Source organism: Cyphellophora attinorum, assembly GCF_001299255.1.
Source record: "Cyphellophora attinorum strain CBS 131958 chromosome Unknown Contig49, whole genome shotgun sequence".
NCBI classification, from domain to species: Eukaryota; Fungi; Ascomycota; class Eurotiomycetes; order Chaetothyriales; family Cyphellophoraceae; genus Cyphellophora; species Cyphellophora attinorum.
The window spans coordinates 75071-88292 of record NW_017253277.1 but is presented as its reverse complement, the minus strand read 5'-3'; the positions used below and the strand labels follow the sequence as shown (position 1 = coordinate 88292).

General features: G+C 53.7%; 5 protein-coding genes across 5 annotated transcripts; 2 read left to right on the top strand and 3 right to left on the bottom strand.

The window, feature by feature from the left end:
• Positions 1 to 378: 378 nt before the first annotated feature.
• On the bottom strand, positions 379 to 1652 carry AB675_4875 (uncharacterized protein; the record flags this gene model as incomplete). Its single annotated transcript, XM_018145041.1, has 4 exons — positions 379 to 812; positions 934 to 1033; positions 1078 to 1458; positions 1503 to 1652. 4 exons carry the CDS (start codon positions 1650 to 1652, stop codon positions 379 to 381), a joined length of 1065 nt encoding a protein of 354 aa, XP_017994785.1.
• Positions 1653 to 4216: 2564 nt separating this feature from the next.
• AB675_4874 (Oxygen-dependent choline dehydrogenase) lies at positions 4217 to 6192 on the top strand (the record flags this gene model as incomplete). The annotated part of the gene is made up of 2 exons (XM_018145040.1): positions 4217 to 5572; positions 5608 to 6192. The coding sequence occupies 2 exons, from the start codon at positions 4217 to 4219 to the stop codon at positions 6190 to 6192; spliced, it is 1941 nt and encodes a 646-aa protein (XP_017994777.1).
• Positions 6193 to 7190: 998 nt separating this feature from the next.
• Positions 7191 to 8340, top strand: AB675_4873 (Mannose-1-phosphate guanyltransferase; the record flags this gene model as incomplete). Its single annotated transcript, XM_018145039.1, has 2 exons — positions 7191 to 8265; positions 8321 to 8340. The coding sequence occupies 2 exons, from the start codon at positions 7191 to 7193 to the stop codon at positions 8338 to 8340; spliced, it is 1095 nt and encodes a 364-aa protein (XP_017994774.1).
• Positions 8341 to 8781: 441 nt separating this feature from the next.
• AB675_4872 (Sphingosine-1-phosphate lyase) lies at positions 8782 to 10545 on the bottom strand (the record flags this gene model as incomplete). Its single annotated transcript, XM_018145038.1, has 3 exons — positions 8782 to 9970; positions 10024 to 10401; positions 10451 to 10545. The coding sequence occupies 3 exons, from the start codon at positions 10543 to 10545 to the stop codon at positions 8782 to 8784; spliced, it is 1662 nt and encodes a 553-aa protein (XP_017994813.1).
• Positions 10546 to 11129: 584 nt separating this feature from the next.
• On the bottom strand, positions 11130 to 12656 carry AB675_4871 (Homocitrate synthase, mitochondrial; the record flags this gene model as incomplete). The annotated part of the gene is made up of 2 exons (XM_018145037.1): positions 11130 to 12402; positions 12448 to 12656. The coding sequence occupies 2 exons, from the start codon at positions 12654 to 12656 to the stop codon at positions 11130 to 11132; spliced, it is 1482 nt and encodes a 493-aa protein (XP_017994808.1).
• Between the last annotated feature and the right edge of the window lie 566 nt (positions 12657 to 13222).

Below are 13222 nucleotides of genomic sequence, written 5' to 3'. Positions count from 1 at the left end.
TGACCAAGGGGAGCCCTAGGGGCACGAATGTTGATGTTGCGGCTGGATGATCAATATTTGATAGTGCAGACGTTGCTAGGGCTCGCGAAAGCTGCACCTTGGCAATGTCCTCCAGTCAGTACGAAATACAAGTGTATGGCAGGTACGCGATACATCCTGCAGGCGCATACAATCCATGCTGAAATGCGAAGGAAAACACCCTTGATGATTGTTCCGCAATGATCGAGCACTCAAGCAGGTGGAGCCCACCGTGAGTAAGTGTCATTTTCATCAAAGTGGCACCAGTGTCCAGGTGCCGGAATTGGACACAAACAGACCAAGGTATTCTCATTCTGTCGACTTGTCATGTTCACCATATTATCGTGATGTACAGGCCGCTCACTTCGCATGATCCTTCACTGATCTGGCCTCATGCGCGATTGTATACTCCACGCTCTTAGTGATCCAGTTGTTTCCGCGGTCATCAGCTCCATCGCTACCACTCTGGCTGTCCGTCCGTCCTTGTTGTTGTGCTTTGAGAATGTGTCTCTGATCTTCTTCTTCCAGACTTTCAACGTCGTCGTGATCCCGGACGCGAATCGCAGGCGCATGCTTGCCAAACTCATCGTCAGGGAGTCTAGACTGACGAGTCCGACCATATGACTGTAGTGCATAGGTTGGCGTTCCTCCTGTGGAGGTGTTGAGGCCTGACTTCACGTGGAACCATTGTCGCAGGATGCGTTCGAATTGTGCCTTCAGTGGTGGCAGTGAGGAAGCGATGAGACCAGCATTGAACTCAGCCCGAGCCCAGATCGTGATAAGCACACCATCATCTGTTCTGTTAGCCTGGCATCGGGAAGATCTGATTGTGCTTGCTTACGAGTCGGGTCAGTTGTTCGTCTGAGCTTGGGCAGCTCGAAGCACTTGGCTATGGCACAGGCTGTGCCGATAGACCAACAAGGAAGACAGCTCGAAGTGCCCATCTGTTATATCTCGAGACTTTGACTGTGTGGAGGTAGTAGATCGGGCCCAAAGAGTAGAACAGGTCGGTGACCTGACTGATTAGCCATGACCCCAGTAGAGGGTGAGCATACGTACGATGTTGCCGGTTGTCTGGATGTAAGAGGCCACCACGTTGACTATTGGCGGGTTGCAGTCTGCTTGTATGCCTTTGTTCCAGATCCCCTGGATGGGCCGGCAGCCAAACAGACTTCCTACCAGCACCATCATGTTGCAGATGACAGATATAGCGATGGACACCCAGACAATGGCTGTCATGCCCTTTCCCAATTGCAGTCGAAGCAGGGAGAAGCCGATGCTAAGTTTGACAAACGCCATGGCAAAGCCATTATCCAGCACTGCGAAATTCGAGAACTTGTTGGCATCGATCTTCTGCTGGGGGTTTAACTTTGCCATCGACTTCCCATAGCCACTCTGGTACATGCATATGCTCAAGGCCAGAGATACGACACTGGCAGCCTGTATCGATCAGCGACAGACCTGCAAGAAGGCAGAGCACATACCAACGCAGCAACGATGAAATGGTCATCCCAACCACTCGCCTTCGACGAGACATATCGCACCCATAGTCGAGCCACAGCAAACGCACCGCCTATGACGGTCAGTAAGACCGTGGAAACAATCAACTCCGTATTGCGATCTGGTTTATCCATTGTACACGAACGCTTCCATAAGGCTTCTGCTGATCTGTGGCATCGTGGTCCTCATATTTAGTGTCTTGTTCAGGTTCGTTGGAAGCGTACGAAGCGAGGTCACCGCCGATCTTCTTCGTAGGTAGTCATGCCTACCGACAGGGTCTCGACTTTCGATGCACCATGTCTCGCCCCTGACGATTGCTAGAGGCATCGACGGTAGCATCGGGTCACCAGGAGAGCTCTCCGGTAGTGCGGTTTGAATGCATAATGAGATGATGCTTGTTGGCCAAGGCTCTTGACTGATTGACGGACGAATGCCAACAATCTTGCCTAGCTTGATTAATGCAAGGTACATAGTGGGGAATGCCGGAGTGTCAGGACTTTGTTTCCAGTACTCAGGAGGTCGAAGTATCTTGATAAGTTGTCAGGCTGTCGCTTCCAGATCATTAGACAAAGCAGGCGAAGGTCATGACTCGCCACGACGCGAGCATTGCAAAATGCGGGTTCATACACATGTGGCATGATTTCCGGGCAGCCTGTTCAGCTTCAACCACAGCTCGACCATCAAGATATCCGAGGCTCAGAAGTGGATCAGGAAGACCTTCCTGGAATTCCGGATTAGCGTTATACAGTTCAATATCAGTTAGCTGGCCCGTAAAAGTTCGTTGTGCGAATCCTCGTCGATGTTGTCTGGAAATGTCCTACGGCAATTGCAGACGAGCCAGCATAGCGGCACGCAATTCAGATGTAGTGTGTAGCTGCTGCTGTGAAAAATGATGTCTTACCTCGTGTAGGACCATCTGCATGCTAGTCGGCTCATCAGGCAATACCTGTCTTGGTAAGTCAGTGTTCTCCTCGAAACGCATCGTGGCCCCCCGAAGTGCATAATTCCGAATCGTCTCGCTTAACGATACGCTCTTCTTCTGCGACTGTCCTGTCGTTATCGGGGCGGCTCCAGCGCTCTTCCAATGGGATCGTGCCTGGTATACTAACCAAGGCAGCGACTTGTCGATGTCACTGCTTTCGTGACTGGTATCTTGGAAGTAAGTACACAATGGCTGTACGAGGGCATGTAGCCAGGCAGAGGCGCATGCTTGCCGGCCACAATGCCGTTGCACATCGCAGAACAACATTTCGAACCGATGGAGTGCTAAGTCGCAGTTTAGCTGGTGTTTGAGCCGGGGATGCAACCAGCCGGCGTGTCGTTTGCCCAAGGTTAGTGCAGCGGAAAAGCTCGGCAGAAAGTCAATTTTAGAGTAGACTTGGCGTTGGTCGGGGGTTGTTTCCGTCTCGAACTCCCCGTTTCTGTCCCATGTTGCTCGGCGCTGTGATCTTCGAACGCTCAACGACAAGTGCCTGGCTCTCACTTCGCGATACTGAGGATCGTGAGCACATGTCAGACTCGTTTGAAAGTGAAGCGTTGCTCTTCATCGATTGTGCACACACGGAACGGCAACGTCGACTCCCCTGACTACGAGAAGGATACGAATTCTCAATGCAACGATCTGCACTGTGCCTGCATGCTCCATCGAATCACAGTTCCCTGCTATCTACTGCTTGGCACTTGGCACAACAAGCTCCGTCGACCTTGAACAACCCAATTTCTTGGAAGCACGAACGGAGCTGGAGACTAGCTGCTGATCCATGGTTCTCTGAAGCGAGTCTGGCGCCGACCGTCTCGGCGAGCGTTCGCTTCTGGATAAAGCTGGTCTATCGTCTGTTGTTCGTCCCACTTACATGCTCTGATCGGTGCGATGTCAGCGGCTTGTGAACAATCGCGGTGTGCAATGACTGATGGATCACTCATCAGTCTGACTATGCCCACAACTGCTCCAGTATGCCACTGAGCTCATGCTACTTGCGGTCAACTGAACGAGAAGTTTGGTTGTATTGTTTGACACCAGAAATCCCGGGCTAGTGCCTGAGCCATCGGCCATGCCGCATATGGTCTGTCATGACTCGTGCCCAAGTCGCAATCTTTTGATTCAGGAATCAGCTAGTGGCCACAAGTCTGCACAGTACAGTCGGCTAAGTGCTACAGACTGGAGTCGGGTATTACTTCGGTACTGCCTCTCGAGAACACCTATTATCAGATACCCTGCTCGAGAAGCATCCAATCTGCCTGGGCGCTCTTCTTCTATGCCACAGCAGAGCTCCTATCTGTGTTATTAGTTGTCTCGCATGAATGCTTCCGAAGAGCATGAATCCGCTTTGCTGGCCATGGCAAATTCGCAGTATCCAGAGTCCAGATTCCAGAAGCGTATGCCACGTGTATCGACGGAACAGCGTGACCGAATCAGGTACACTAGCTCTTGACGATCATGGTGGTCTACCTAGGGTTCACCCATGTAGATATAGACTTCCTACTTCCACCTGCCTTTCTTCGACACCACCAGCGACTTCTCTTCATCCTGAGCCTATACATTCGTTTTTGGGTTTCGAACCTGTCCACTCATTACCTTATACCGACTCTGTACATTCGTTCTTGAATACCGACCTTGTTCACTCGTTCCCAGAAAGCAGCCCAGCCCGCACGTCTGTAACTTGGACCTTCAGTTGCCCCAGCCCAGAGCTCAGTCAAGATGAGGTCAGAAGTCGCAATCTTAGCTATTGCGGCAGTCGCATCGGCCTTGCCTCAACCACCCCCGCCTCCACCACCAGCGCCCAAAGTCAACGAATATGACTATGTCATCGTCGGTGGTGGGCTGAGCGGCCTCGTTGCAGCCACTCGTCTGTCCGAAGACAGCAAGAAGTCTGTTGTCGTCCTGGAATACGGCCCAATCGTCCGTACCAATATTACCCGGATTCCGTACTATGGCACGCAACTCAACCTGGCCGGCATGCACCCCATCACTTCTAACCCGGAACCATACCATAAAGGCCGCAGCTATGCCGTTCGGGCGGGCGCAATTGCTGGCGGTGGCTCCCAGGTGAATGGCATGCAGTGGGATCTGGCGTCGGCCGCCGATTATAACGAATGGGAAGCTCTTAGCAACCCAGGCTGGGGTTGGGACGGTCTCCAGCCTTACTACAAGAAAGCCGCCACGTTCGAACCTCCGCCAGCTGCCATCCAAGCCAAGTATAACTACTCGTACGACCTGTCAGCATATGGCTCGAACTCACCTGCACATGCTAGTTTTCCGCATTTCCAGTATCCGGACCTGTACAACTTCAAAGATGCGATGGATGAATTGGACATCCCATTCGTCAAGGAGCATGCTCTTGGCAACGCTGTTGGTCAGTACTGGACGCCTGCGTCAAAGAACGAGGCAACTCAGACACGCTCGTCCTCCCTGTACAACTATTACGACCGCGTCTCAGGACGGTCCAATCTGAAACTCCTTCCTATGCACCAGGCCACCGAGATCATCTTCAAGCAAGAGCCTAAGGAACTGAAGGCAACTGGTGTCAAGGTCCTTAACCGGTCTACCAACCAGACCATCGAGTTCAAGGCAAAGAAGGAACTCATTCTCGCGGCAGGAGCGGTCCTCACTCCTCACTTGCTTCAACTGAGCGGTATTGGTCCCAAATCGGTTCTCGATGCCGCCGGTATCAAGACCAAGCTCGACTTCCCCGCAGTGGGCAGCAACTTCCAGGATCACCCAACTGCTTACCTCAACTGGAACTTGACCAACACCTTCCCTCGCCCGACTGAACTGACGACTAACGCCACATTCTTCGCGGAGGCATACCGTCTCTACCATGAGAAGAAGACTGGCCCGCTGACAAAAGCGCAAGCCAATTTTGTCGGTTTCCTGTCACTAGAGATGGTCACGTCCGAGGCTTCTGCACTTATTGCTGCTGCCGAGGTCGAGAGTACCGATCACTTACCAGCCATTTACAAGTCTAACCCTCAGTTGCTCGCTGGCTATGAAGCTCAACGTGACCTGCTCCTCAAAGACATCGCCGCAGGCTCTGTAGCGGTTCTCGAGTTCCCTGTCAGTGGTGGCGGCTTTCAGCCAATGCCATGCAGAAGCCCTTGTCGCGTGGAACCGTCCATCTCAATGCGACCAACCCCATGGGCTATCCCAACGTCACACACTACTCCATGGGGAGTGCCTTCGATCGCGCATCTATCTTCGAATATGTCGAGTTTAGCCGCAAGCTATTCGGGTCGGAGGCGATGAGCTCGCTCAACCCGGCCGAAGTCACACCTGGTCCCCAATACACGACGGAAGAGGCGGTGCTGGAGCGCCTGATTAGTGCTGGCTCGCTCACCCCAACCTTTAGCCATCCCAGCGGTAGCTGCCCAATGATGCCGAAGGAGTTGGGAGGTGTCGTGGACGCTGAGTTACGTGTATACGGCACGAAGAATCTGAGCATCATCGACGCTTCCATCCTGCCAGTCATCCCGGCCGCGCATTTGCAGCTTCGATGTACGCCGTGGCTGAGAAGGCCAGTGATATCATCAAGCGAGGAAGCCGTGATGCGGTGGAACCTGCGGGCGCGTATGAAGCTACGGACACATGTAATGGGAGCTTTCTTGCGCTTCTTTGGAACGATGGCGGCATACTCGAACGGAACGGCCATCAGAGGACCTCCAGCGCGTCTTGTATGAAGCTTGTGGATAGCAATGAAAGCTCTGTTTCACTGCTCTGATCATGTGAGGTTGGGATAAGGGAGGCCGTGCGCGAAAAAGTATTCCCAGAAAGCTTGCGTGCCCAGATGGGCTCCAACTGCATCTGGAGCTATTTTGGTAGTACCTGAGGCACAGAGTTTGAGGTTTAGCTAAGCCATCGTTACTTCGTTGCTACTGCCGCGTGGACTGTCTCAATTGAGTCGAGACCTTTTCAATCATTGCTCACCATCATGCTCGTGGCTGGGTGATTGAGAAAATCTAGAAGACGTGGCCTCAATATTCGAATGAAAACAAAACTGGCACGAGGAGGCCTTCGAGCCACTCATTCGATGTGCTGACCGAAAGCGAGTGTCGGGAGATTAACGGCATCGACGGAAGGAGTACCAAAATTGAGCGGGGAATGCATTCAAGGGAGCGAAGGGTTCAACTTCAGGGACAGCTGTCTTCTGCAAGGTGTTCTCGAACTTCTCCCGGGCTCGGTTCCCCTTTTTTGGAGACGGCCGCAGCATATGATCCGCCAAAAAAGTTCAGTAACGTCTAGGATCACGTAGCACTTAATTCCCCTACGAGTCTCACGGCCACTGACTACTACATAACCCACGAAATTGCCAGCATTGAGAAGGTCATCCCTTTGACCATCATCTTTGACTTCGCGCAGCTCACCCAGCTCTGTTGTCTTTTCTCGCTCACATAGATCTAGAAGCCCATTTCATTCGCTTATTTCGGCTCACCACTAATCGGCTGCTGCCGCCGTGTGCAGAACCCCACCACACCAGGCCTTTACTTTCAGGTGCAACAACAACAGCCACCACACCCTCATTGAAGTACATTCGGCACACAGCGATAACTCCCGAGCTCTAGATTCTGTTCCGATTGTGCGGTCCCCTGCGAGAGCAATTGTACATCTTCTCTGTTCGCACCTTTTCTAGCGACCTCCCTTCCTTTCACGCCGCGACACACATCCCCCCGTACTCAAGATGAAGGCTTTAATCTTGGTGGGAGGCTTCGGCACTCGTCTCAGGCCACTCACACTCTCCGTTCCCAAACCTCTCGTCGAGTTCGCCAACGAGCCCATCCTCGCCCACCAACTCCGCGCCCTCGCCAGCGCCGGAGTCACAGACGTTGTCCTCGCGGTCAACTACCGACCAGATGTGATGACCACCGCCCTCAAGAAGTACGAGGAAGAACTCGGAATCAAAACACACATCAGCATAGAGTCCGAGCCCCTAGGCACCGCCGGCCCGCTCAAGCTCGCCGAGAAAGTCCTCGGCAAGGACGACAGCCCCTTCTTCGTCCTCAACGCCGACGTGACCTGCGAGTACCCCTTCAAAGAGCTGGCCGACTTCCACAAGAAGCATGGAGACGAGGGCACTATCGTCGTCACCAAGGTCGAAGAGCCCTCGAAATACGGTGTCGTCGTGCACGCCGCCAACCACGCCTCGAGAATCGACCGCTTCGTCGAGAAGCCCGTCGAGTACGTAGGCAATCGCATCAATGCCGGTATCTACATTCTCAATCCCTCAGTGCTGTCTCGCATCGAGCTGAGACCAACATCTATCGAGCAAGAGACCTTCCCTGCGATCGTTAAGGACGGCCAGCTGCACTCGTTCGACCTCGAGGGCTTCTGGATGGATATTGGCCAGCCCAAGGACTTCCTCTCTGGCACGTGCCTGTACCTCTCCTCGCTTGCAAAGCGCAAGCCCAAGGCTCTCGTTCCCAACAGCGAGTCCTACGTGTACGGCGGTAACGTCATGGTTCACGAGTCGGCGAAGATTGGCAAGAACTGTCGCATTGGACCCAATGTGGTCATTGGCCCTGGCTGTGTGGTCGGTGATGGTGTACGCCTGCAACGGTGTGTGCTTCTCGAGGACAGCAAGGTCAAGGACCATGCCTGGATCAAGAGCACGATTGTCGGCTGGAGGTCAACGGTCGGTCGTTGGGCACGGTTGGAGAACGTGACCGTGCTGGGCGACGATGTGACCATTGGAGATGAGATCTATGTCAACGGTGGTAGCGTGCTACCACACAAGTCTATCAAGGCTAACGTTGAGGGTGAGTTGCAACAATGTCTACCAGTTCGTCGAGCGAATCGCTAATGTTATACCAGTGCCCTCAATCATCATGTAAGCGGTGGACATCTGGGTGCTTGGTCCCGATCACATCGTCCGGGCTCTACCTCTCTTCTCTTCACCGACCTCACATTCGACATATCTGTATTATTGCATGGCGTAGGGCCTCCGGAGGTATTTAATGGGCACCACGAGTACCTCTGCCTGGGATCAGGCAAGCGAGCGTTTGCTCAAGGGTCAACGCCCTGAAAAGCAGGTCAAATAGACTACTCTAATGGCTCGACAACATTCGATCAGTCACCGGGTCGCTTGCAACTTTCTCTACTACTCATGAATGCTGACAACGCTAAAGATGCTGAAGACACTATACACTGCTCGTGAACTCCCAATTCATGCTGTGAGTCTGACGACTCCCCGCTTGGCTGTAGTCACGATCTCAATGAACACACCATCATGCTCGCCGTAATCTCCATCCCATCTATCATCCTCCCAGCCCACATCAAGCCTTATACAACGTATCCAAATACGCAACAACCACCCTCTCCACCACACTCTTATCCGGCAGACTCCCCGCGACACCATACAGCTGCGCCGTGCTCCCCTTCTTCACCTTCTCCCCATTCCGTACCCTCGCGTTCACCTTCTCCTTCTCTTCCCGCACCACACTGACCAAATCCTCAATCAGTGAATCCACCGCACCCTCCGACGTCGCCATCGGCAGCGTCACCGCGACGTGCAGCCCCGGCGGATCCTGGAGGGAGTTCAAATGCCACTCGCGTTTCGACATTGCGTCGGCGATATCGTAGATGTCGATTGCGGGGTCGACGCTGAGGAAAGCCACGACGCTGACGAGGGGGTCGCCGATGACCTTCAATGTGCCTTTTAGGTCTGGGTGTTCGGAGATCGCGTTCTGAAGCGTCTGTCGCGCCGCAACGATCTTGTTCGTCGCGGAGACGTACCCGGACACGCCGAGGGACATCATGCTGGCCCAGCAGCCCGCGATGAGTGCGCCGGGGCGGGAGCCGGCGATCGAGGGGGAGCCGTAGACGCCGCCGGACCAGGAGGGGGAGATGAAGTATTGGTACCGTCGTAATGAGGTGTTGCGGTAGAGGATGCAGCTGTTGCCTTTGGGTGCGAAGCCGTACTTGTGGGTGTCGACGCTGATGGAGGTGACGCCGGGAGATCGGAAGTCGAGGGGGCCGGAGAGGGAGGTGGGAAAGCCGGCTTGTGAGAGGAGGGGGACTAGGAAGGAGCCGAGGCAGCAGTCGACGTGGAGGGGGATGGAATGGGAGATGGCGAGTTTGGAGAGTTGGGCGATGGGGTCGATGATGCCGTGGGGGTAGTTCGGGCATGAGCCGACTAGGAGGATGGTATTGGGGTTGATGAGGCGGCGGACGTGAGGGATTGAGACTGTGTATGCGGGTGCTGGACAGGGTGCGAGGTGGAGTTTGATCTTGAAGTACTCGGCCGCTTTTTGGAAGGCGGCGTGCGCGGTTGATGGGATGATCAGTTCTGGCTCGGTGACGTTACGCTCATGGTAGGCCTTATTGCGTGCTGAGAGAACGGCCATGAGGATGGACTCGGTCCCGCCAGAAGTGGTGGCTCCTGCGGCTTCGGGAGGTGCGTTGAAGAGCGAAAGCACCATGGCGACGACTTCAGCGCCATCTTGCGCACGGCAGGAAAGACATCTGCATGTATAGGGTTCGCGACGGAGAACATCGACATGGCTTCGTGTTGCAACTTGATGAGCTCATCACCGCCATGGTAGACAGCGCCGGAGACCTTGCCCTCCTCCCAGCGGGTGCGTTTCGCGGCAGCCAAAGTAGCCAACTCGGAGCGCAGATGTTCGGGACTCCATGGCTCGGCAGGGAGAGACAGGTTTCGGCTTGTCTCTGGGATGTCAGCGGCGATCTTAGACTCGATGTCTGCTTTCGTCGCGGCTATCTGCTTGTCGACCTGTGACCGCACGCCAGGCGCCCGGAGGAATAATTGGTATGCTCGCTTGCGCAGAGCACGGTAGAAATATAGAAGTGAGCCGACGGGGCCATATCCGCGTAGAAAGTAGAACGACTGTCTGGTGAATCGAAGGACGAAGAGAAGAAAGACGACGTTCCGGATTCTGCAGTGGTCAGTATGAGTGTCGATGTTGAAGCATGTTAAGATCATACAAGTCCAGGGTTCTGCTGAAGCTCTTGAGTCTTGAGACCTGTACTGGTCTCTGCAACTTGCTCTGCAGGCTGACCGGTAGCGGCGAGGATCCCATCTTCCGCAATGCAAGTGTCGCACGAAGAAGGAAGCGGGACGTGTTGCGAGTCGAGGGACATACTACTGGGTATTTCTATACGCCTTCAAGTTTCTGGGAGATCCACATCCTCGGTTGCATGACACCCAAGTATACGATATACGAAGGAAAGGGCACCCTGGAGGCCCATGTCCGCTTACCACCTGGGCAGTGCACAGGGACCTTCAAGTCGCGACCGGTTGACTAGAATAGCTAAATAACACCTGGATCTACCTCGACAGAGGTCCCTGCAGCGGCGGGTCAAGCAGCAGCCAAACATGCTGCTTACTATGAGATTTCGAGTCAGGGCGGGCGCTGGAGATTGAAACTGCTCACCGCAGCACGATCCGTTGAGTTGAGACGAGCCTCGCTTGAGCGTCACGTCCCAGGAGCCATTTCTTATGGACTTTCTTGCCAGGGAGGGCACTGTAGATGTTCGTAAAAATTGTCAGAAATGATTCATGGTTCAGCGGTCATTGCCGGTAAAATGTATGGACAAAACTTTTCGCCATAGCTCCGTTTTCGCCACCCGTGAGGACGCCGACCGAAAATGACGGATACCACCTCTATGCTGTCACGCCGTTTGTCTTAGCCTTCTTAAGGACTTGTTCTGTAGCGGTCTCCTGCGCCACCGTTTCTTCCAGCTGCCTCTTTTCCGGCAGATTCTTCTCTTCGGCGGTAATGCCTGCTAGCTTCTTCTTCTCCTGTTCCGTCATGTTGGGGAGGTAGACTGAGCTACCAGGGTTGGCCTTGCCCGCAATCACGTTGCGGTGGAAAGCGTGAATGATCGAGTCAGCATCATCAATGGCAATAGGCCGAATGTCTGCCAGAAGCTTGATCTGCGCAGTGCATTCCTTGTATTGCGCGTCGGTCATTGCGATGTTGAGCTGTTGGGCGCGTGACTTGATGGCGTTCCAGCCTGTCAAACGTGACGCGAAGTGGATGTATCGGTTGATGCCGAAGTCTGCTGGATTGATGATCTCGTATGTGCTGGGATTCGCAAGAATGGCCTTGGCGTGGATGCCGGCTTTGTGAGTGAAAGCACAGAAGCCAGTGATGGGGTTGTTGAAGGGAATGTTGACGGCCACAGCTTCGGCCACGAGCTCTTCGATCTCCTTGATCTTCTCCAGCTTGTACTTGCCCACAACGTAATCGCGATCTGCGACAATCATTCGAGCCATCAGCCCACCAAGAGTTGTGATGCCATTCCGTTCGCCGATACCTAGGACCGAGGTATCGATGTGAGTTGCACCAGCCTCGAGAGCACAGTAGGCATTGGCAATAGCACAGCCGGTGTCGTTATGGAAATGGGTCTCGATGTCGCAGCTTACGACGCCACGAAGTGTTCTGACCAGGTCGAAAACTTGTCTAGGAGTTGCGCAGCCGACTGTGTCTGCGACACCGACTCTGTGGACACCGACCTTATCGACTGCCTTGTATAGCCGTAGCAGATCGACGAGATCAGAGCGGAACGAATCCTCTGAACTGAAGCGAACCTCAATGCCCTTACTCTTAACAAACTCAATGACTTCGATAGCAGTCTTCTCGATGTATGCCATATCCTTGCCGTGCGAGTCCTTCATGAGGAAACTAGAGGTTCCGATCACAACGTCAACACCGTCAACGCCAGTCTCGACCGCAAGCTTCGCATCTGACATGTTGCACCGAATATGTGTCAGGATCTTGGACTTGAGACCGAGCTTGCAGATGGCTTCACAGTCGCGGCGTGACTCCTCGGAAGCGGCAGGCGAGGTGAGCTCGATGTAATCTGCGCCAAAATCGTCGAGCGCCTTAGCGATCTCGATCTTCTTCTCGCGTGTGAAGTAGGCATTGGCGAATCTGGAGCGTTAGCATACTTCCAACAAGCGTGTGCTGGCATCTTACTGCTCTCCTTCTCGTAGAGTGCTTTCGATGACCTTGAACTTGGAGATGTTGCTTAAGAAGTCCTGCACCGGCGCGTAGGGATTGCGTTCTCGGCCATTCTGAACAGGTGGTCCCTCTGTAATGTCGATGCCAACGTAGCTAGAGTTGCCATTCGTGCCATTAGTGTGGCCGTTGGTGCCGTTGGTGGCTGGTAGAGGCGTAGGACACATTGTGAAGGTCGGCAGGGCTCTGTAGTAGAATATGTAAGTAAAGCAGTGCCCGAAGTGACCTTGAGGAGCTTATAAACAGGAAGTTTTTGAGTCTTTGAAGATTTTTGAGTCTTAAAGAATCGGTGAAGTCGGTGTCCCCCGCAAATCGGAGATGTGAAAATCGGAGGTACCCATTGCAGTTTCCAACCGGCCCCACCGCCGAAAAGCTGTCAAAACTTCTACTTCTACAGCGCTCTCCCTGGCGAGGATTTCTCGATACGTCTTTCCTTGCATTTCACGCTCAAGTGAGGCCCATCTCAAACCCACCGACTTGATGATTGAAAAGACTTGGTCCTTCAGCGCCCTCCTGACCTGGAAATCTATCATGAGCATTAATTTCAGCAGTGATGTCCACCTCGGTACCGCTCCAAATTCCTATTGCGCCTTCTCTGGTAGGAAACCCTTATGTTGAATCGTGTCTACGATTTGACGCTCAAGTGAGGCTCAATCTTCCAGTCTTTTCAAATCCATGGTGAGGTCTTCAGCGCCCTCCCCAGGGTGCAACATCAACGATGTGGTTATCACTT